We start from the raw sequence: 23,034 nt of genomic DNA on the forward strand, positions 1-23,034 counted from the left end.
TGGCCACTTTGTCTCTCTGTAATAAAGGGTGCAAAAGTAAACCTCCACCACCTACGAGCTCGCCCATCCAAAAGATAGCCAAGGGTCTCCATCTTCTTCTCTTCGGTGCAGTGGAAAGTCTTAAAAGTCGTCTCCATGCGGTCTAACCAGTTCTCCGCATCCTCCGGAGACTCACCTCCAACCAAGGGCTTAGGACCCATCTGCAAGAATCGGCGCACGCTAAAACGGTCCTCATCACGACGACGATGATGACGGTCCCGACGATGCTCACGATCGTCATCTCCCCCAGCGTCCACCTCCACTACCATGGCTACTCTGGTCATCGTAGTTTGCCATCTACAAAAGTACCTCACGGTTACCTTATGCAGAATCTAAATCCCAAGAATACTATGCATGCTCTGATACCATAAATGTAGTGACCTTTACCCGGATCACCTACTAAACAGAACTTAAGCATGCAATTAACTTATTTAAACAAAAATCAGAATTCAACTGCGAAAACCATAACATTTATACAATCCCAAGAAAAGGAATCTGTAAATATCCAAAATAATATACAACCAAATCGAATAGCTGTATAAACCCGAAACAACAGAATAAAAACCTAAACGAAGCTCCAGCTGATCAACCACTGCCTATCCCCTCTTGGATCCACCCGCCTCGTCCAATCGCAATCCTTCCCCATGGAATAGGGTGTCCAGAAACACACAGTACGAGATGTGAGCATAAAACGCTCAGCATGAGAGTATGAGTATACATGCATGAAAAGTTAACTCCCTATAAACTCGAGGTCAAGGATCAGATAATAGACACTGACCGGGCCCTGGTATGTAGCACGTTGTGTCGTCGCTTCAGGAGGTGGCTCCCATACCAAAATACCAGTGGATATGCCGGACCTAAATCGATGGAAGTCCAACCACTAACAGGATAGGGTAAAACCCTACTATAGACATCTCGAACGAGATAGCTCAATATGCAAATGTATGTAACATAAATCAATGACATATAAATCATGCAGTCACATAATACATGCATACTCAGTCAGGATATCTCGAACAGTACTTTCTAACCTCAAATACTAGGCAAGTGCTATCAGCCCTAGGTCCACGCCTATAATCCGCGCTACACTGCCAAATGATACTACTATCATTATAGCTCCCTAAAAGCCTTAACTAAGCTAAAGCATACTCCTAAATATTTTTAGGAAGCAAAAGCTATACTGTAGTGACCCAACCCGGATCCACTAACTAATCAGAGTTATAGAAAAAGCGCACGCAATAAAAGCCTAAAGCATAAAGAGCGGATAATTGAAATACAACAAATCCAATCGGCAGAATACAACCGACGTTATCAAAATTGTATAAATACTGTTATACAACCAAATCGAAGGTTCAGGGTAAATAAATCCCTACCCTCTACAACCTTGCACTCTCCAAAGCTCAATCCTGCTGGGAGCCGCCTGAACCGTCCAGCCTCAAACCTGCCCCGCCACAAGGTACACAATACCCAAACACAGGGGCGTGAGCTAGAACGCTCAATACGTAGCAATGATATAAATACAATATGCGCACACAGATGATTTAAAACCCAAGTGAAAACACTTGCTCATGGCGCCGGGAATATACAGTACCGGCAAGAGAGCTACTCCGCGGGGTACTCGTATACTCCATATCAGGGCTGAGCCAACCCCATCCTGACCCGAATCCAAAACAGGATACAAGTCCCATATGGAAACTGTCATACCTGACTCGAGTCCAAAAAGAGATCATCGTTCCCTATGGAGACTGTCAATGACTCACATCTCTCCGGATGCAGTCATACGTAAAATCATGAGTATGTACTAATGCGGTAAAACATGCTAAAATATGATAAAACATATAGCACATACTCATGCAACATATAAGAAAATATATCATGCCGGCTATCTCGGTCAGTACTTACGTACCTCTAACACTGCTGGTCAACCCTAGCTCTACTGACCTAGACTCCAAGCCTACTAGTCCAGTCTACTGCTACTACAATGCAAATATCCATGCATCAATAATTAAGCTCTAAAAGCCTTAACTAAGCTATTGCATACTCCTAAATATTTTTAGGAAGCCAAATTATACCTTCGTCCGTCGTTAGCCCGCTGGTGTAGAATCGCCTCAAAACTTAGGCACACCTCCGCTACGACGCCGGGATCGCTAGGCAACTTCCGGATTCCCAATAGGATGCCTAGAACTCCGTAGATCTAAGTAAGAAGGTTCAAAAACCAGAGGAAAGGAGGGGAAATCGGTGCACAGAATGAGGGCTCGGACCCCTTATTTATAGACGGCGATCGGAACCTCCGATCCCCGTTTGGAATATCCGATCACGATCGGAACCTCCGATCGCACCTTCGGAGCGTCCGATCGCTCAATATTACATCAGCCATGATGTCACCTTGCTAACATAAGCGATGACCTGTGCCCTGGCCCAGATCGGAACGTCCGATCTTACCGACGGAGCGTCCAATCTCGATCGGAGCCTCCGATCCTGGCACAGAGCTTCCGATCCACTTCGAATCGTCCGAACTCCTCTTCGGACCGTCCGATCCTACTAAACCAATTCAACTAATTCGAGTGCTCTGAATCCATTTCTGAAGTCCGTTATCCCAACAGGAATTTACTTAATCATGTTTTTACTTAATCTAGACATGATCACGTGATTAATTACTCATTAATCACTAATTAGAAATGCGGGTTACTACATATACCTTCGTCCATCGTTAGCCCCTTGCTGTCGATTGCCTCAAAACTAGGTCACAGCTCCGCTACGACGCCTGGATCGCTATGCCACTTCCGGATTCCCGATGGTATGCCTAAAATTCCCTAGATCTGAGTTAGAAAACTAAGGAATCGAGAGAGAAGAGGTGATTGGTGCATCTAAATCTGAATCTTGACCCTCCTCTTTATAGACGGAATTCGGATCGTCCGAACACGATCGGACCATCGGATCTCGACTTCGGGACGTCCTAACCAAATAATACATCATTGCTTATATCAGCACAATGATGTCATCCATTACGACTGTCGGTAGCACGTTCGGAGCGTCCAAACCACTCTTCGGATCGTCCGAACCCTGACTTCGGACCTTCCGAACCCTGACTTCAGAGCCTCCAAACTCGACGACCCCCTAAACATTTTTGAGCATTCTGAATCCATTTCCGAACTCTGTTAATCCATCTGGGATTCCCTTAATCATGTTTTATTACATCTAAACATGATCATATTATTAATTACTCATAAATCGTTAATTCTGGATACGGGTTACTACAGTTACCATGTTATTCTTCTTTTGTACATCATATTTGACATATGTAGATGGTTAGACATCAGAAAATAAACCAAGATTAGTTAAGAGAGGAATTTCAGCTGTTTGGGCAGAGCTCAGCTCGCTCGAGCGCCGGCTGGTGTGCTCGAGCGAGCCAAGGTTGGTACTTGGACCCGAGTGGTTCTCGCTCAAGCGCCCTATAAGCTCGCTCGAGCGAGCCACCCTAATAAAAATAATAATAAATTTTTTAAATTTCTTTCTTTCCTTGCTTGGTTGATGTTAAAGATTTAAATATGTTTAACTTATAATCGCCTTTTTAGATGAGATTAGCACCCGAGGTCCCCACAGATCCATAGTTTAGATATTCCTGAGTGGAAGTGGGAGCATGTGACGATGAATTTTTTCAACCACTTTCTGATGTCTTTCAGTAATTGTGATGCTATTTGGGTTGTTGTTGATCAATTGTTGAATTCCGCGCATTTATTGCCTTAAAATAGGGAATTTAATTTCGATTGGATGGCACGTCTATACGTGAAAGAGGTTGTTCTTTTGCATGGAATTTTTTTGAGCATTGTCAGCGACGGAGATCCGAGGTTTACCTCTAGGTTTTGGGGTAGCTTACAGCGAGATCTTGGCACTAATCTGAGTCTGAGTACAGCTTACCACCTGGAGGATGACGGGCAGAGTGAGAGAACTATTTGTACTCTCGAGGACATGCTTCGAGTGACAGTGATTCTTTTTGGACCCGCGTGGCATTACCATTTAGCGTTGGAAAAGTTTTCTTATAATAATAGTTACCATTTCAGCATTGGCATGGCACCATTCGAGGCTTTGTATGTACGCCACTGTCGTACGCCTTGGTTTTGGGGCGAAGTTGGCGAACGTCAAGTCGAAGGTCCACAGATGATCCAACAGATGACCGATGCAGCGAAGTTGATCCGTAAGAGGATTAAGGCGGCCCAAGATTGACAGTCAAGCTATGCTAACACTCATCGCATACCGTTACATTTTGAGGTAGGAGAGAATGTGTTCCTGCGATTATCACCTTTTCAGAAGGTGATGAGATTTGGACTCAAAGGAAAGTTGTCACCGAGGTTTATCGGTCCGTTCTAGATTCCTGAGAAAGTTGGAGATGTGGCTTATCGTATAGCTTTGCCACCGTAAATTTCCAGTACACATGATGTGTTTCATGTGTCCTTACTGAGGCAGCATGTGGCAGATGAGTCATACATATTGCATCTGACTGAGGTGAACTTGGATCAGGATCTTTCCTATGTGGAAAGACCTCTACGGATTCTTGATAGAAAGGACAAGGTGCTTCGCAACAAGAGCATACCTCTAGTGATGGTGTTGTGGCAGTGTAGGGAAAATGAAGAAGCTACTTGGGAGCTGGAGAGCCGAATGCGAGCTGAGCATCCAGAACTGTTTTTATGTTTTGTACTTTTCTTTGTAAGAAAGATTTGTACTTTAAATTGTTCAGTTGTAATAAAGGACATTGTTTGTAACTCGTTTGTTTTTCCACAAGACTTAAAATTTCGAGGACGAAATTTCTTAAGTGGGAGAGAATTTAGTAACCCGCACCCAATTAAGGTAATTAAGAGGAATAATTAACAAAATTAAGCAATCGGGCCAGAGCAAATCAGATGCTCCGAAGTGGAGATCGGAGGCTCCGATTGGGATTGGACGTTCCGTTGGCATCATCGGACGGTCCGATCAGGGCCAATGCTTACGTTATTCTCTACATCAGCAATGTGAAGTTATGTCTTACGTGTGGATGGGACATCGGATGCTCATATGTCAGGATCGAACGCTCCGATCGAGGATCAGACGGTCCGATCTTTGTCTATAAATAGAGTTTCCGAGGTTCATTTCTAGGCGCATCGAATTCCTTCTCTATCTCGTTTCTTAGGTCTTATAACTTTGATCTAGGAAATTCTAGGCGTCCTATTGGGAATTCGGAAGTAGCCGAGTGATCCAGGCATTGCAGCGGAGCTGTGGCCTAGTTTTGATGCAAGCGACATCAAAGGGCTAACGACAAACGCAGGTACAGGTTTGTCTTCCTAAAAATATTTAGGAGTATGAAATAGCTTAATTAAGGCTTTTAGCTCTTATTTAGTGATGCATGGGTATTTGCATTGTATTCATAGTAGAGCGGACTTGTAGAGGTGGGATCTACACCAGTGTGCTAGGTTTTTACCTGCAGTTTTAGAGGTACGTAAGTATTGACCGAGATAGCCGGCATGATATATATGCTTTTATGTTGCATACGTATGTGCTATATGTTTCCCATGATTTAATGTATTAGCACATGCATGCTTTATATTGGGCTGCATTTTGTGAGATGTGAGTCATTGACAGTTTCCATAGGGAGATTGTAACTCATCATGGACTCGAGTCAGGTATTGTCAGTTTCCAAGTGAGTTTTGTGTCCTGTTTTGGATTCGGGTTAGGTTTGGGGACACTATAGTGCTAGGGTGAATATATGAGTACCCCCGCGGAGTCCCTCTCTGGCAAGGCACTGTATATGGCGCTCTGAGTAAACTGTTTTACCTAGGATTTTGAAGTCATTTATGTGCTGCATATTTGTTTATATATCATTGCTTTCGTACTGAGCATTGTCGCTCACGCCCCTATGTTTAGTGTTTTGGGATTCCTTGTGGCAGGGCAGTTTTGAGGCTAGACAGTCCCGTAGGTTCGCACCAGGAGTGAGGCCGGTGCCGATGGCACCGGAGGATTTAGTGATAGGGTTGTGACCCTAAGAACTTTTGATTTGGTTGTATAACAATTATACAGTTTTTTTAATCGTCGGTTGTATTATGCCGATCAGATTTGTTGTATTTTGAGTTATCCGCTATTCAGACTTTTATTATTACTCCATGCTCTTTATTACTCTGATTAGGTAGTGGATCCGGGTAGGGTCACTACAGTTGTTCAATGTACTCTATAAGAAGCATCTATTTGCATGCTTGGACATCACCATGACCCTTACCAATGAAACATGGTACTCACATCGCAAATACTAGTCTCAAGCTCAAGCGACCTTAATCCTTCTTTGTGGCGGCTGAATCGATTAGGAACAGTTTAGAATATACAGTATTCCAAATATGAGTTTCATGATTGTAATCACATGACCATCTCATATTCTTTCTACTATTTGTATATTGAAGGGCTTTAACTATGCAGCTATCATGGGTATACAGATAAAGGTGTGCCAAATTAAATAATGTCAAATATTATTAAAATAAAGATTGTCATACAAGAGTTCTCTCAATGACCATCGGCCAACACATGGCTCGATGGGCACCTACTCTAACATAATACTCCCTTCAACTCATATATCCCGACCGATTGGACAATCAATGGTATGTCGAGAGTTGTCATGGAATCGATATATATATGTCATGCCGTAGTTGCGTCGAAAGTGTAATTAAAGAAACTCCTTTCTTAATTACCACCTACTATGATCATAGATTTCAAACTATAAATATTTGAGATTACATAGGATATCCATACCCGAAGTTAGGCGGTGAATTCCCGACTATAATGCATCGACTCCTACATGTTTCGACAACACCCAACCTTGACACCTGATGACCCTAGTGGAGTCGGTAAACAAATCAAAATGAAGCGCTAGCACATAGAGTTTTCATTTTGTCCCAGGTCATTAGGGCTAATGGTGTACAACCATAAACTAAGACCTTTCCACTCGATAAGTGAGAACCACTTGGAAAGTCCTTTAGGGAGGGTTTTTCAGTGCACTTTACAAGAAGCACCTATTTTCAAGATTGAACATCACTATGTCCCCTACCAATGAAACGTGGTACTCACATCGCAAATATTAGTCTCAAGCTCGAGCGTCCTTTATCCATATTTTTGGCGACTGAGTAGACTAGAAATGGTTTAGAATATACAGTATTCCAAATATAAATTTCATGATAGTCATCACATGACCATCTCAAATTCTTTCTAATATTTGTATATTCATGGTTTTTATCTATGAAACAAGCATTGGTATACATATAAAGATATTCCAAATTAATTAATTCAAATATTATTAAATCTAGCGGACGGGGCACATGCGATTCGTGTGTGAAACGAATATAATTTAATACAATATGATGGTCTTTTTATAATAAATAGTATCAAATAGTAGAGATATACGAAGATATTGTATATCTATATTATCACTATTATTTTATAATAGTAAACCAAGGTCCAAAGGTGATATAATTAAGACACACCTTGATTCAAATTAAAATTTTAGTTTTCAAGGTTACTGCTTCAAATGTAAAATAAGATAATCAGGTCCTATTCATCAAAAATAAGAACATATCATGTGTGATCAAAGCCATATACCTTTTCTGATCTAGTGTTGTTGGGATGAAGTTGAAAGAGGCGGCTCTCCCACCCCTCCAGTCCTTTGCGGATGGTCCATCCACAGTATTTTGAATGGCTAAATGACAATCAAAGTAGCATCACCAGCTAGACACAAACGAAAATGAAATAAACAATTAATTAAACATAACTGTAATAGAGTGGAGGGTGGTCATAAGACCTTCCACGAAGCCAAACTTATCATTAATAACCTGCAGGTTTATTTAGCACGAATTGAGAATTAAAAAAAATAGATATTACAAAAGAAAAACATGAAAACACGCAAAAAAGATGTACACCAAACTTGGCCAAGGGAGCAAGACAGTTTGTGGTGCATCTAGCATTGGAAACAATATTTAGATCTGGTGTGTACTCCTTCTCATTGACACCAACAAGAAACATGGCTGCATCTTTACTTGGAGCAGAAATAACAATTTTCTTTGCACCTCCTTGGTAATTCACAAATTTTCAGGAGATTAATAGCTTGTGTGTCAACTCATGGTATTTAATATTTATACAGAAGTTATCAGATACTTTTTTTATACTACCAATTAGATCACAAAACCATTAATGTTCTGATTTCAGAAGTTTATGCATATAGATTCAAAAAGATGCAGAGAGTCCTCGAATAAATATTGCTGGTGCTTTTGCAACTTCTAACAATTTGAAAGGGGCCATCACATCCTTCACAAATTAAAACATACTTATTTATCAACCCGCAAAGCAGATACCCATACCTTTAAATGGCCTCAGCCTTATCCTTGTCAATGAATACTCCACTTGACTCCATAACATACTCCACACCAGAGTCACCCAAAGGGATCTCCTCCAGGTTCTTTCAATATTAAAATTTCAGTAATGCATTGTTGGTATTTTGTACACAACACATAAATAGTCATCAACCAAATACAAAAAAAAATTAATAAGCACAGGCTTCTCCCCAAAGAGAAGGGTCTTCTCATCCTTAACAGATATCTCATTGTGCTTCCATTGTCCATCAACACTATCATACATGAACATGTAGTTCTACAGAAACACAAATATTGCACATGAAACAAAGTGTGGAAAATACCTACATCAGAAGGTTTTTAGGTTTGAGGATTATTCGACTCTGAAGCAACGCAAAACGAACAAAACCCAGAAGCCACACAAGATTTTAACTGAGGTAGGCCGTAGTCACATAGTTTAAATAAAAAAATGCATCAAAGTAAAATTTATAGCTTCTCCTGTTGCATGGAAGAAAGTATACATTCAAATTCGAATTTAGACAGGAGAAAACAAAGCTAGATCTCCCACTTTTTATTCAGGCTCTCAACTTCTTCATCAGTAACCTGAACCCCGAACACCACTTTTTTGATCCCATCTGACGGCTTCATCCTTCAACCAAAAACTCAAAAACATAAACTTCATGAAAAAAACAATAAACACTCTCTTATTCATCAATCAATTTAATTAAATGTGCATCACCTGGTGTGAGCGGGTGGCGGAGGCTGTGGCGGGTGAGTTTTCCGATGGAATTTCTGACCACGTGAGCAGATCTGCGGTAGAAGTGTGGGACTTTCTGACCAGAGTTCATCTCTCGATGAACAATAGGGCAAGCGGAGATCAGAGAGAGGGTGGGTTTTTTGGAGAAGAAGTTTTCAGTTGAATTGAAGGCAGGGAGAAGAAGCGTGGGAATTCGGAGAGAACGTGAAGAGGTTAGCCTCAGACATGGAGAAGGGAGTGGATAAAAATACGCGTTAAAATGCAAAAATAATTGTGGAAGAAGAGGGAAAAATCAAAAACAAAAGGATAAAGTTGGTCCTTCTGGGAGCAGTTTCTATGAATTTCTCAACTATATTAAAATAGTAAAGAAATATTGTCATACAAGAGCTATTACAAGTACCCTTGGCCAACACTTGGCTAGATGGGAATATTGAGAAGTGATACATATTCGAGAGGAATAGTAATCTGGTGCTCTGGATTGGTGACTGTCTCTGGCTCGATTGGACCCCGTGCCTCCTCAGTTGGCTTAGGTAGGACACTAGTCTCCTTAACTGGTCCAATATCAATACATTGTTTTGATGACTTTATTTTCTTCTTTAATATTTGGTGGAATTTGGGAAAGTAAAGTTCTTCATATGTTTCCCAAAACCTTACTTTTATTTTACAATTACTCGAGTTCATATCCAATTGACTGAACACAACCTGATAGTCAAAGGCTGTTGAGCTGGTTAGATCATACTTTTTTAGATGTTCTTGGTAGATTGAGTTGAGTTTTCGAATCCTCATTAAAGTCGTAGAAATACTGTTATGAATCTTAATATCCATGAAAATAAAACACAATTATAAGAAGAATCGTGACCTCAATTCAATAACAAAAAGAATCAAATTGTTTTTTCGATCTTTAAAACAAGTAAAACTTTGGATATTCACCCCAAGTTTAAAAGAAATTAATAATAAATAATCACGATAAACGAAGAACTTCTTTTTGATAATCCACGATGAAGAAAAATTGACAAATGTCATAAAGTTGATAAACTTTGATAAGTTTGATTTTTGGAAAAACAAAAGTTTCAATTAAATTCAAGAGAAAATTTTGACACAAATTTCAATAATCTTAATAATTGTTATTGAATAATGAATAAATCTAGTGTTATATAGTTTACAACTTGAAAATGCAAAATATGCAAAAAATAGTTTTCTAATCGCTCTCAAACACTCAAAAATAGGAAAAAAATATCAAAAATAATAATATCCACCGTACACATATAAACACGTCGCACTATGTGTAAGGCCCGGGATTATTTGATTTAATTCAAGATTATTTAATTTTAATTCGAGAAAATTTAATTTCTGAATTTTTAGAGTTTAAATTTAAATTCTAATATTCTCAAATTATTTAGGATTGAAATGGAATTAAAATAAGGGCCGAGGACCGAATTGCAAATAATGAAAAAAAAGGGGTCAAAATGCAATTTTTGCATGTAGTGGAGGACACATGGATTTATTATGTGCATGTACGTGTTATACATGAAAAATAATCAGAATTTATCAATTCATAGCATGTCAAAACCGAGACTTCATTTTCTTCCTTGCAAATTTGATCTTCAAATTAGATATCTCAAGATCCGGCCAACCGATTTTAATTCCGGGAATAGTTCTGCGATCCTCTCTTCAAAAGTTTCGATTTAATGTAAGTATTTTAAGGTTCCAGCATATTTCAAAAATGTGATGTTGAATAATTCGGAGTTTGAATATTATTATGTGTTCTTGAGCTTCTGTATATGATTGAATTGAAGTCGGATCGAAGAACGGATATCGGTTTGAATTGTTATGAATTTTCTAGCCTATTGTTCGAACCTCATGCTTTTGTTCATCTGGTTTATTGAGTATTCTTTCTGATATATGTATGTTATGAGTTGGATATGATTGTTGGATTGAATTCGATATAGTTTGGGTTACGGATTTTGTAGCGTTACGCCACCGGTTCAAGAATTGTCAAGATTTTGTATTGTTCTTTGAGCTGTGTATTCTTGAGTTGCAAACTGAGATTCCTAGCTGATAATCACTTCATATAAGATTTTAGTTGAAGGTTGACGAGCTCGGGAATTCCGTATTCGAATTGGGATAGAATAGCTCAAAGTTTGAAGTCATTTTGTTGAAGATTTAATGATGATGTTTGAGCAGATTTGTGATATATGTGTTGTTATTGTGTTGTTCAGATTTGAAGCACCTTAAGAACCAAAAAAATAGAAGGTATAAGAATGCATCGAGAGTTAAGGGCTTTGAAACTCGAAAACTACGATTCTTGAGTTATCACGCAAAAAATCACATACTTGATTTTATATGTGTTTTGATATAGAAATTGAATTGTGAATCCATCTCAGGTAAATGGATCTTTGAATTATGTTATTTACCTTTGATGTTGAGTCGGTTACGATCCCCAAGGCCCGGATATATCCAGATCAAGATCGTTTACAAATCTTGATTCCAAGATCGAAAATGAACAAACGAATATTGAGACCGAGATTGGATACAAAATCTCGAGAACGTGGATCAATTGTCTTTATTAAATATGTGTTCTATTTATGTTATAGCTTGAATTTAATTGCTATCGTTAACACATGTTTATGTTGATTATACTGAGAATTTTATTTTCAACGAAGTTATCCGGCTATTATCTTGTTTTGTATGTTTGCATGACAATAAAAGGGGCAGGAGCTTGCTAGAGATGACGAGGGTAGCTTGAGAGAGAGTTTTAGCATGTGGTGACTCGGGTTATAGCAGATGATGTAATATATGTGTTTTGAATCAAGTTGCAAAAGAAACAAGAACTTTGTATATATGTTCTACTTGTTTTATACTTGATTTTAATTATATTTTCTCGTATTCGGATCTCTAGATGGATGTAATATCAACTGGTGAACATATGTAGAAGTTGATATCAATGATTGTGCTTGTTTGATATTGAAAAGAACATGTTATAGAAGATATTAGAAAGAGAAAAGGAGGGCTGCAAAAAACAGAGCTATGCATTTCCCAGAACAGGCGTGAGCTGCAATATTTTGCAGCCCGAGCGCAGCCCAAGCAGCCCAACCCGTAGATTGGGTGATGAGGGAGCGCTCGAGCGGCCATAATGTGCAGCTCGAGCGCAACACCCCTTGCAAAAAAATTTTTTTGTTTGATCTTTTTCCTTACTTGTTTATTTAATGATGCTTATTCATTAATTTTCCCATAATAATTGAGATTAAAAACCCGAGCCCCCACAACAGGTGGTATCAGAGCGAAGTTAGTTCCTGGACTGATAATAGATGAGTGGGGTAGATCAAGTCTGATTTATTTATTTTTCTCGCATGAAATTGAGTTTCTTATTTGACTATATGATTATCTTTTATGCGAGTATCTTTATTTGGAAACTATACTAGACTTGAATTTTGATCAGAACTCGATCTCCTGAGACTGCATTATTATGCCAATCAGAGGGGGGACTGAAACAGAATGGTTGAATCTGATATATGGTTGTATTGTGCACTAATCTGTTTGAATATCAGATATGTCTCCTTGACAAGCACCAGTCACTAGACATACAGTTGCTATTCCTCCGACAGAACCAGCACTCGTACCACAGACAATAGAAGAACCTTCGAATGCTCAGGGTAGTACATCTGCTGACCCGATGAGTGCGACTGAAAAGATTTCAGTCGTTTAAAACCCCAACACTTAAGGGAAATGAGAATCTAGTGGAATGTGAGAGTTGGCTAGAAGACATTGATCAGCTATTTGAATCCCTGGACTATTCTGATGATCATAGGATTCGACTTGTTGCACACCAACTTCAAGAAGTTGCTAAAAGTTGGTGGATCACAACAAAGAAAGCATTGGAGAATAGAGGTACGGTTATCACCTAGTCTGTGTTTAAAACTTCTTTTTATCAACAGGTTTTTCCAGTATCCTAAAGAAAAGACAAAGGAGCGGAATTTGCTAGTTTGCAGCAGGGACAACAGAATATCGAGGAATATGTAGCCAAGTTTACTAGTTTGTTGAAGTTTGCGCCGCACATGGCCAAAAATGATGATTCTCGGGAAGATCAATTTATCAATGGGTTGAATCCGGGTGTGTTTACGTTGGTAAATGCGGAAAGACCCAACAACTTTGCAGAAGCAGTGAATAGATCAAAAGGGGCGGAAGGTGGTTTGTTCAGACAACGAGTAGCACCGTTTGTACCAAATCCACCTAGACAACCCCAAGATCAGCCACAAGATTCTCAACGACCACCCAAATTCGAGAGAGGAAGTGGTAGTAGCAGTAGAAGAGATTTCTTCAAAGCCAAGGGGAAGCCATTTAAGCGGTCAGGAAGTGGTTCGTCTAGTTCTAGTGGGATACGACAGTTTAGGCCTTGACAGAAAGCTAGTGCATCAGAGGTATATTGTGAAAAATTTGGAGGTCGTCATGCCAAAGATAAGTGTAGAGGAGTTTTTGGTAGTTGCCACATATGCAATAAGACTGGTCATTTTGCTAGAATTTTCCCGCAATGTGGTCTTGAGAGAGCACTAGGTGGAAGTTCATCTCAACCAGCACCTCAGTCTGATAGGAAATCCTCTGCAGTACACTCATTTCAGCCGCAACCACAGGCTATACAAGGAAGAAGCCAGATTGTGAGCCAACCGCCGAGACAACAGGCTCGAGTGATTGCATTGATAGAGGAGCAAGCACAGGCAGCACCTTATGACGTTATAGCAAGTAACTGCTCTCTTTTTGGTTATCCTGCTTATATTTTGATAGATACAGGTGCATCGCATACATTTATCTCTGAACAATTTTCTATATTACATGCTTTGCATGTTGAGCCATTTTCCGCAGTTGATATGAATCTAGGAGGTGCTCGAAGATTCATATTGTTCCAAGATTTGCTCCATGATTTATAATCGAGAGTTGAAAGGTTGGGAATACATGAAAACCAATTCGGAATGCTTGAATATCATTTTGGAGGTTATTATAATTTTATTGAGGTCAAAAGAGGTCAAGAAAATAAAGAAGTTGAAGGCCAAAGTCGAAGCTGTGGTTCACCCATGCTCCTATATCCGTGCGCCCGCGCCTTACTCCTGCGAAGACCCTGCGCATCCGCTCCACATTTTCGTGCGCCTGAGCCATTCCTGCGCAAGGCCAGCGCTCCCGCGCATCCGAGATTTTCACACGCCGAAGGTGTTTTGTGTGTGTGCATGATTTTTGATATATTTTGATATATTGTATTATTTTGAGTCTTATAAGTCTATCAGGAAACTTCTAGATGATATCTTTAGATATATTTTGCATTATCTTTAGGATTTTGAAATTATAATACAACTAGAAAATCTTTAGTCTAATTCTTTTAGGATTCATAGTTTATTTCTTTTATAAATTGTAAACTTTACATTAATTATTGAATAACATAGTTAATATTTTACACATTTTGTGACAAAAATTCTATATAGAATTTTATTGAAGCTTTTTCTTTGTCAAAAATCAAACTTATCAAAGTTTAATTACTTTGTGGCGTTTGTCAATTGATTATCTTCGTGGATTTTCAGAAACAAATTTTCTGAAGGTTTCGTTGTGATTAATTGTTTATTCTCGTGATTATCTGTTGCTAATTTCAAGTAAATTAGAGGTGAATATCTGAAAAAAAACTTGTTTAAAAAGGTCGGAACAAAATTATAGAATCTTTTTATTATTGGATTGAGGGTATAATTTTAATATAGTCGTATTTGCTTTTCATACATTAAGAATTCGCATCATTTGGTATCAAATCTTAAGGTTTCATTAATTAAAGTAAGTCGTATCTTTCTACTTGTTCTTCTATCTATTCTTCTTTCTTCTTATCCATTCTTCGTGTTTTTCGTCCTTTGTTCATCGTTCTTCGTTCGTCGTTCTTTGTTCTGTCAATCTTGTTGCCTAAGTTTCGTGTCTTGTCCTACAAGTTATTCGAAAAAAAAGAGAAAAATCGAAAAAGTAAAAAAAAAATCGGTCAAAAAAAAATTGAAGGACAAAAAAAAAAGCTTCGAAAAAAAGAAGAAGTGAGAAATAACTTGTGGTCAATTTTCTTGTTTCTGGTTCATCCTTGGGTGCCAAGTTCTATTTCAACCTTCATAAGTCAAGTCCTTGTTTTTGTGAAATCTACGTGAGTCGATTGACAAGTGTTTACAAATTTTGAACTTGTGAGTTTGATACACACAAAACCACATAGCATAAAGCTATTCCATATTTTGAGTGAATAAAAGGGAGTTTTTGAGTGAATTTCTTTGAAGTGACTTGTGAGATTTTGGGTGATGAATATTTTATTACTAAACTTTTTCTTACAGGTACGATGTCCTATAGAAATTATTTTGTTGGTGGAGGTGATGAGTATAGGGAGGGTAAAAGGAGATTTTATGGGTGTGGTAGTAATATAAGAAAAGATGAATATAGTAGTGAGGATTGGGAGAGAGAAAGGAGAAATTATGGGAGTAGGAGAGAGAGAAAAATTGATGTGTATAGAGGTGATGATGGTTATCGTGGAGAAAAAGATTTTGAATATTATTTAGATAGGATTAAGAAAAATAAAATTCCGTCATTCCATGGAGATATGGATTCGGAATCATATTTGAAGTGGGAGAAAAGAGTAGAGAATAAATTAGATGGTCGTGATTTTTCTGAAGCTAAGAAGGTTAAACTTGTCTTACAAGAGTTTGCCGACTATGCTTGTACTTGGCGGGATAACATGGTGGTGAATAGAAAAAGGCATGGAATGAGTCTTATTTCTACATGGGATGAAATGAAGAGGGCTATGCGGACACGTTTTGCTCCTAGTGAGAAGAAAAGTGGAGTTCCAAAGAATGATTATCAAGGTACATCTAAATTTTCAAATTTTAGTACATGTGATATTTAATGCTTATGATGTCATAAAAAGGGTAAGAATGATATGTGAGCATGTTTTAAGGAGTTTATGATGAAAGCGGTGGGCTCTCAAGTAGATGTTGAAGCAAATGTTTTAGTGGATGTTGAGGCAAAAGTTGAAGTTGAAAAAATTTAGAAAATTGAGGTTGATGATACTTCAACTAATGATGATGTGAGTGTTAAAATATGTGTGGCGAAGGGTGAATCATTAATTGATGATAATTTTTATATTATGAATGTTGTGGATGACAATGTTGTTGGTATCACTTTTGAATCTATTGATGAATCTTGTAAACATTCTTTGCAATTGAATCCAAAATATTTTCTCGAGAATCAATTGGAAATTCAAAATTTGAGTGATATGGATGAAAAAAAGAGTGATAAAAAAAGTGAGATAGCCATAGAAAAAGAAAAAAAAAAGAAAATTTATAGGCCGAAAGAAAGAGAGTGCAAAAAAGTGAGATGACCTTTGAGGTAAAAAAAAGAGAGGAAAGAAAAGAGAGGAAATAGACCAAGAAAAAAAAAATATTATGGTCCAAAATTGTGAGGTTCAAAAGTTTTTGCAATTGAATAAAATCCCTAAAGTACTTTTGTATAAGGAGGTTTTATTTTATTGTCATGATTTAGCAAGTTCAATCCCGAGCATCGTTTATTCTTCTTTGCAGAATTTCGGAGATGCATTGATGAAGAAGCAAAAGAGAAGTCATACTAAAAGTTTTAACATGTTGGTTCCATATGAGGTTGGTCACGTCCTTGGAAAGGTTAGGGATTTTAGAGTTGTTTCGTTTGAGAGGTATGATTTAACTTTAAATGTTGAATACCTACCAAATGTACACTTTCAAAGGTATGATCTAAATTCAATGTTGCATGGATTCAATTACTTTGTTGAAGGATTTGAGAAGGTATTAGCTATGAATTCTGCTTTGATGTCAAATCTTGATATCAATTCTCTTGAGTTTGTGTATACTAAAAGATTTGATGAGTTAGTTTGTGTTGATGTGAGTCAATTGTGCATGAATAGCATATGTGGAAAGTCATATATTCTTGAGTGGCTAGTGATGACTTTTGGGCTAGCTAATGTGCGTAATACTTTCATGGGTTTGATGGATTATGTTTTGCATTCATCTATGGATAAATTTGTTGTGGTATACTTTGATTATGTCATAGTATATAGCAAAAATTTTAATGGGCATGTTGATCATTTGATACTTGTGTTGTTTATACATAGTAATGGGAATTTAAAAGTGTGTGAGAGAACTTGTTTTATTTGTTTATGGTGTGAGTCTTCAAGGAAAGAGAATTTTTGATGGAAAGGTGATTAAGTGTCAACGAGGTAAGGAGTATGTGGTAGTTACTACACTATCACGAAGGTACGCATTTTTATCTACCTTGTTTTTTATGTTGTTGTGGATTGAGAATGTTAAGGAGTTGAATGCATTGGATAATGGTTTGAAAGATGTTTTTGAGTTATGTTTGCATGATACTCATGAAAAATTCTATGCGAGCAATAAGTGTTTGTTTAAAAAGAATAGAATTTTCATTCCATCTTCGTCATTGAATAAGTTACTTGTTGTGGGATCATGTCGTATAAAGTTGATTTGTTGTTTGGGAGATTATAGAGAAATTAATAAGTTGCATGAATATTGGTTGTGGTTGTATATGAAGAGATATGTTGAGAGGAGTTGTGAGTGGCATATTTCAAGTGCATTGTTTCTTATTCCTAGACAGCAATGGTTGTACTTAACTATGAACATTGCGTTGTTGTTAACTAGGTCTAGGAAGGGGAGGAATTTAGTGTTTGTAATGCTTAATGGAGTAATAATCATGTTTTTGCATGCTAATGATGTTGGTGTGTTTAATTTGTGCATGAGATATTTCGTGAGTCTTGATATGGTTTTAAGTGAGCAAAGTATATTATTACTTGTGGGAAATAATTTTCAAGTTTTTAATTCTTACATGGTTTTTGTTGACAAGGGGCAAGATTTGAGGACAAATATTGTAACAACCGGAAAATTTTAATACGTAAATTCGCATGCATAATTAAGGAAAATAATTATTTAAAATTTATATTTGGGTTAAATGACATTTATGTGTTATTATGTGAATTATATGCATGATTTAAATTTATTTTATCATTTAACCCGCAATTATTGTATTTTAGATTTTTGAGAAATTTTATTGAGTTGATCGCGTAGACGAGACCGTGGACGGACGAGATACCAAAATTTTTAGCCAAAATTATTTAATGAGTTTTATGAGCCCTAAAATAATATTTTAAGGTATTTTGTCAAGAAAATTTTAGTATTTATTTATATATTTATTTAAGGGTTGATTTTTAGCCAAAATAAGTCATTTTATTGATTTTTATTAATTTTTAAAAATCCTCTATATTATTATTTCGCAATTTTTGATTTGTTATCAGATTTTTAATATTTTAGGAGCTTAAAATTTTTATCTTTAAGGTATAATATCTATATATTATTTTAATGGGATTTTAATATATTATCTACCCAAAAATTTAAACCTAAAACTACCCCACACCCCACCACTATCTTCCATCAGCCGACAACCCACTTTCTCCAACCCTTCCCTGACGTTTCTTCAGCAGAAAACACCATAGCCGATCCAACAAAGCTCCATCTTTGAAGATTTCGGTCCGTTCGTCGTCTCGGAGACCCGTAAACGCATCAACCTTTGTCTATAAATTTAAAAGGCATGTCTATTCTTTCGTTTGAACACCATATAAGCTATTAATCATGCATGATTGTTTTATTTCAGATTTAATCAGGAGCTTTTTGATTTATGCAAGAATGCATGATTTTGATGCATCTTTGTTGATTGTTTCATGCCATGGTTCACGTTTCTGTTGCATGGTTCGGTCCAGAGGTTGTGGCTCGATCAAGGGGTGTCCTAGGGTTCCTAGGGTCGCGCTAGGTCATGTGGTTAGGGCTGGTTATGCTTGGGTTTTATCTGATGCATGGATTGGTCCAAGGGAATGCGCGGCTAGGGTTGTACGGAAAGAGGCCACGGCTGGTTCATGCTAGGCCATGAACCAGCCAAGCCATGGTATGGTTCAAACCGACAGGACCCTGGGAAGGTCCTGCCGGTGGCGCTCTGGCCGGCCATGGCCGGAGCAAGGCGGCAGCAGCCCTGGAAGGGCTGCTGCTCGCACGGCCGAAGGAAAGGAGAGGAAGGGGGATCGGGTTTGGGGTTTTGGGGGTTGCTGGGTCGGGTCTGGGGGTATGGGTCGGGTCTGGGTGTAGTGGGTCGGGTTAGGTCGGTTCGAGTCCGGGTTAGGTGGGCCGGGCTCCAGTATTTTAATTTTTAAATATTTTATGTTCTAATTGGTTTTTGGGCCAATTAATTAGAAATAAAATTATTTGAGCTTCCAAATAATTTTATTCGGGCTTTCAAATTTATTTTTTTAAGTTAACCCAATGATTTTTATGGGCTCGTGGGCCCATAAGAATTTTTGGACCAGTCAGTGATTTTATTGAGCCAGTCCAAGAATTTTTTATAAATTAATTAGTTAATGGGCCTAAATATTTCTATTTAAGCCCAATAATATTTAAGTATTTTATTTTAGTAAAAATTATAATTTTTAAAATTATTTATTTAATTATGGGCTTTAAGTTAGATAATGGGCTTTAAGTCAGTTAAGGGGTTTAGTAGAGAGACCAGCAGTCTGGACCAACCCATGAAAAATAATTAAGTCCGAAATATATATTTAATTATTTTTATGTATGAAGTTTATATTTTAAGTATAAGTATATTTACTATGAAAAATCAATTAAATATATATTACGGACAAATTTTCAGTGAATGCATTCATAAAATTTTATATGATATGATTATGATTATGTATGAGTTGAGCAATAAAATATTTTCTTGATGGAAATTGAAGTAGTGTGACATAAGGGTGGTTATCCACCATATGATATATGATTTATGCGGTAGTTTACTACTATAGGAGGTGATTTATCACCGCCACGTACGTTGGTTCAGGAGACTGATCAGTCGACACAGATAAGCGTCACACTTACGGATAGGACCATAGACTGTTTCAAAAATACCATGCTCAACTATGTTATGTATGATGAAGAAAGATGATGTTTATGCTCAAGATTTATGATTCAGCATTTATGTTATAAAAATGTTTCCATGCATGTTCAAGTATCATGTATATGTATTAGTATAATTACGTGATGCATTATTTTAAACCTTGATATTCAAGTTTAGACATGTTGAGCACCTAGGCTCACTACGCTTATATGGTGCAGGTGAGACAGATGACTTTTATGTAGCTCCTACCGGTGGTGAGGACGTATGAGCTCACGGAACAGTGGCCCCATGACCATTGCATGACTTAGGATTATTGCAGATATATTTTATTATGTTATTGATTTTTAAGCAAATTATACTTTTACTTTAGTATTTCCGCACTTGGTGTTTTTGGAGCATGCAAAATTTATTTGTTTTCATGCTGATATTATTTATCTTTTATTTTGAATTACATATATGTATGGGAGTATATGTATTGTTATTATTTTAAAAAAAAAAATTTCCGATTTAAGTTTAAAGAGTCCTAGATGTTTCAATTGGTATCAAAGCACGGTCCTTGGAGGGTGTCCATCTGCCACGTGAAGCTCAGAAATCTCACTATCGGTCTGTAAGTTTTAATTGTTTTCTTATGAATTATAAGGAGCATATGTAATTATTTAAGATTTTCATGTTAGTAAAGTTTTAGAACACTTAAGTTATGCATTGCGATTTACGTAAAGAAAAATGTGGTGGTGCAGAATGCCTCCCAGACAGATGAATAGACGCGGAGGACCTCCACCTCCACCTCCGCAGAAACCTCTTTCAGCATTGGATCAGGCCAATGCAAACATGATGGCTGGGATTACTGCTCTGTTGGAGCAGCAGGCGGCGCGCCCGAGGCTGTCACATGAGGAGGACGTGGCTGAGCAGTTCCAGAAGAAGGGACCGAAGGAGTTTTCGGGCACTACCGATCCGCTAGTTGCTGAGGGATGGATTCGATCCCTGGAGACCATCTTCGATTACATGGGGATTACTGATGCTGACCGGGTCAAGTGTGCAACCTATATGATGAAGAGAGATGCAGCTTTATGGTGGGAGGGCGCTGTCAGGGGAGTACACCTTCCTACCTTGACTTGGGCAGAGTTCAGGCATATCTTCTATGCCAAGTACTTCACGGAGGATGTGCGCAGTCGCATGGTCCGAGAGTTTATGAGTCTCCATCAGGGGGACAAGTCAGTGGTGGAGTACGTGAGTCAGTTTGAGAGGGGCTTTCATTTTGTGCCCTTGATTGCAGACAGGGCACCAGAGAAGCTGAGGCAGTTCGCTGAGGGATTGCGGGCTGAAGTCAAGCATGACGTTCGGATGATGGACGTCACCACATATGAGGCTGCAGTTAGCAGAGCTTTTCATTCTGAGGAGGGCAGAAAGGAGATTCAGAGAGAGCAGCAGGGTAAGAGGCAATTTTTTCCAGGATATCAGAGGGCGACTTCGCAGCCTCCTGCGAAGAAGCAGTGCGTAGGGCCATATAAGGGCCCAAATCAGCAGAGGCCGCAGGGTCAGCAGCAGCAGAGGGGCGGGGCCCCTAAGACTAGAGGAGTTCCGATTTGCCCGCAGTGTTAGAAGCCGCACACCGGGAAGTGTTTAGTGGGGTCCAATGTATGCTATCTTTGCAAGGAGCCAGGGCATGTGTCTTACAACTGCCCGAAGAGGAAGAACACCACTGGGAGGGTGTTTGTCATGCAGGCTGAGGAGGCAGACCCAGATACCTCCTTAATCACCGGTATATCCTAACTTATGCTTTTAAGAAATTTTTGGGAATTTACTTCATGATCTTAATTTGTATGGGTTATCTGTTTGCATGATTAGAGTAAGATGTATTTTTACTTGTGTTTAAGTAAGAGAAATATTTATAACTTTTATTGGGAGAGAGTAAGTTTAGTATGCGATTTTTGGGATTTTCTGCGTGCAGGGAGAATTCTAGTAGGAGGAAACTTCACGTATGCGTTGCTAGATTCAGGGGCTACGCATTCGTTTATCTCCCTGGAGTTTATCAGACGGATAGGAATTAAGCCCGAGGATGCTGTTACCGGGTACGATGTAACCATGCCATCTGGACAGGTCCTTTCTACCACTAGTATCTGCAGAGGCTTGGAGATGGATTTACAGGGGCGCACTATCAGGGCAGATTTAGTGGTCCTACCGTTGACTGGATTCGATCTGATTTTGGGTATGGACTGGTTGTCAGTCAATGGGGCGTGATTGATTTTCGGCAGAGAACAGTGGCAGTGAAACCAGAGGAGGGCGACCAGTTTGTTTACTATGCATCTCCGAGCAGTGAGATCTCGCCGGTGATTTCTTATACACATGCGAGGAAGTTATTGAGACGTGGTTGCCAGGGGTTTCTTGCCAGTGTAGTCACATCAGCAGTGCCACCTACCAGTTCCCTAGCAGAGATAGAGGTGGTACGTGACTTTCCAGATGTTTTTCCCGATGACGTTGCAGGAATTCCACCAGCGAGGGAAGTGGAGATTAACATTGAGTTGATGCCGGACACTGTGCCTATTTCTAAGGCACCGTATCGACTCGCTCCTACAGAGATGAAAGAGTTGAAGGAGCAGATTCAGGAACTGTTGGAGAAGGGCTTTATTCGCCCTAGCTTTTCGCCTTGGGGAGCTCCAGTGTTGTTTGTGAAAAAGAAGGATGGTAGCATGAGACTTAGTATCGATTACCGAGAGCTCAATAGAGTCACAGTGAAGAACAAGTATCCACTGCCGAGGATTGAGGATTTGTTTGATCAGTTGCAGGGACCATCGGTTTTCTCTAAAATCGATCTGCGATCTGGCTATCATCAGTTGAGGATCAGAGATGCGGATGTGTCCAAGACTGCTTTTCGGACACGCTATGGGCATTACGAGTTCTTGGTAATGCCAT

At 38.6% G+C, this 23,034-nt stretch overlaps 1 protein-coding gene across 7 annotated transcripts; it reads right to left on the reverse strand.

Annotated features, from left to right (window-relative positions):
- Nucleotides 1–377: 377 nt before the first annotated feature.
- Nucleotides 378–9,461, reverse strand: LOC140890807 (glyceraldehyde-3-phosphate dehydrogenase 3, cytosolic-like). Of its 7 annotated transcripts, none has more exons than XR_012152321.1 (5): nucleotides 9,136–9,460; nucleotides 7,973–9,045; nucleotides 7,821–7,880; nucleotides 7,651–7,747; nucleotides 378–1,480 (listed from the first exon to the last, which is right to left on the reverse strand). XR_012152321.1 is itself a non-coding variant. In XM_073298890.1 (5 exons), exons 2-5 carry the CDS (start codon nucleotides 8,003–8,005, stop codon nucleotides 1,351–1,353), a joined length of 291 nt encoding a protein of 96 aa, XP_073154991.1. In that variant the 5' UTR covers nucleotides 8,006–9,045; nucleotides 9,136–9,461; the 3' UTR covers nucleotides 378–1,350. The 7 variants fall into 7 exon arrangements, 2 of the variants coding, with proteins under 2 accessions (XP_073154991.1, XP_073154990.1); XR_012152320.1 differs by having other exon boundaries at nucleotides 7,966–9,045; XM_073298890.1 differs by having other exon boundaries at nucleotides 7,850–7,880; nucleotides 9,136–9,461.
- Between the last annotated feature and the right edge of the window lie 13,573 nt (nucleotides 9,462–23,034).

The sequence above is a fragment of the Henckelia pumila genome, chromosome 3, assembly GCF_033568475.1.
Source record: "Henckelia pumila isolate YLH828 chromosome 3, ASM3356847v2, whole genome shotgun sequence".
NCBI classification, from domain to species: domain Eukaryota; kingdom Viridiplantae; phylum Streptophyta; class Magnoliopsida; order Lamiales; family Gesneriaceae; genus Henckelia; species Henckelia pumila.

Bases quoted from the DNA above. Each gene is read 5' to 3' on its own strand.
- LOC140890807 (XM_073298889.1), bottom strand. From the start codon at position 8,070: ATGTTTCTTGTTGGTGTCAATGAGAAGGAGTACACACCAGATCTAAAT. The intron at 7,748-7,849 runs GTCTTATGACCA...ATTGTCATTTAG, and splicing joins TAAGTTTGGCTTCGTGGAAG to CCATTCAAAATACTGTGGAT. The intron at 1,481-7,650 runs GTATATGGCTTT...GTGGCGGGGCAG, and splicing joins ACAACACTAGATCAGAAAAG to GTTTGAGGCTGGACGGTTCA.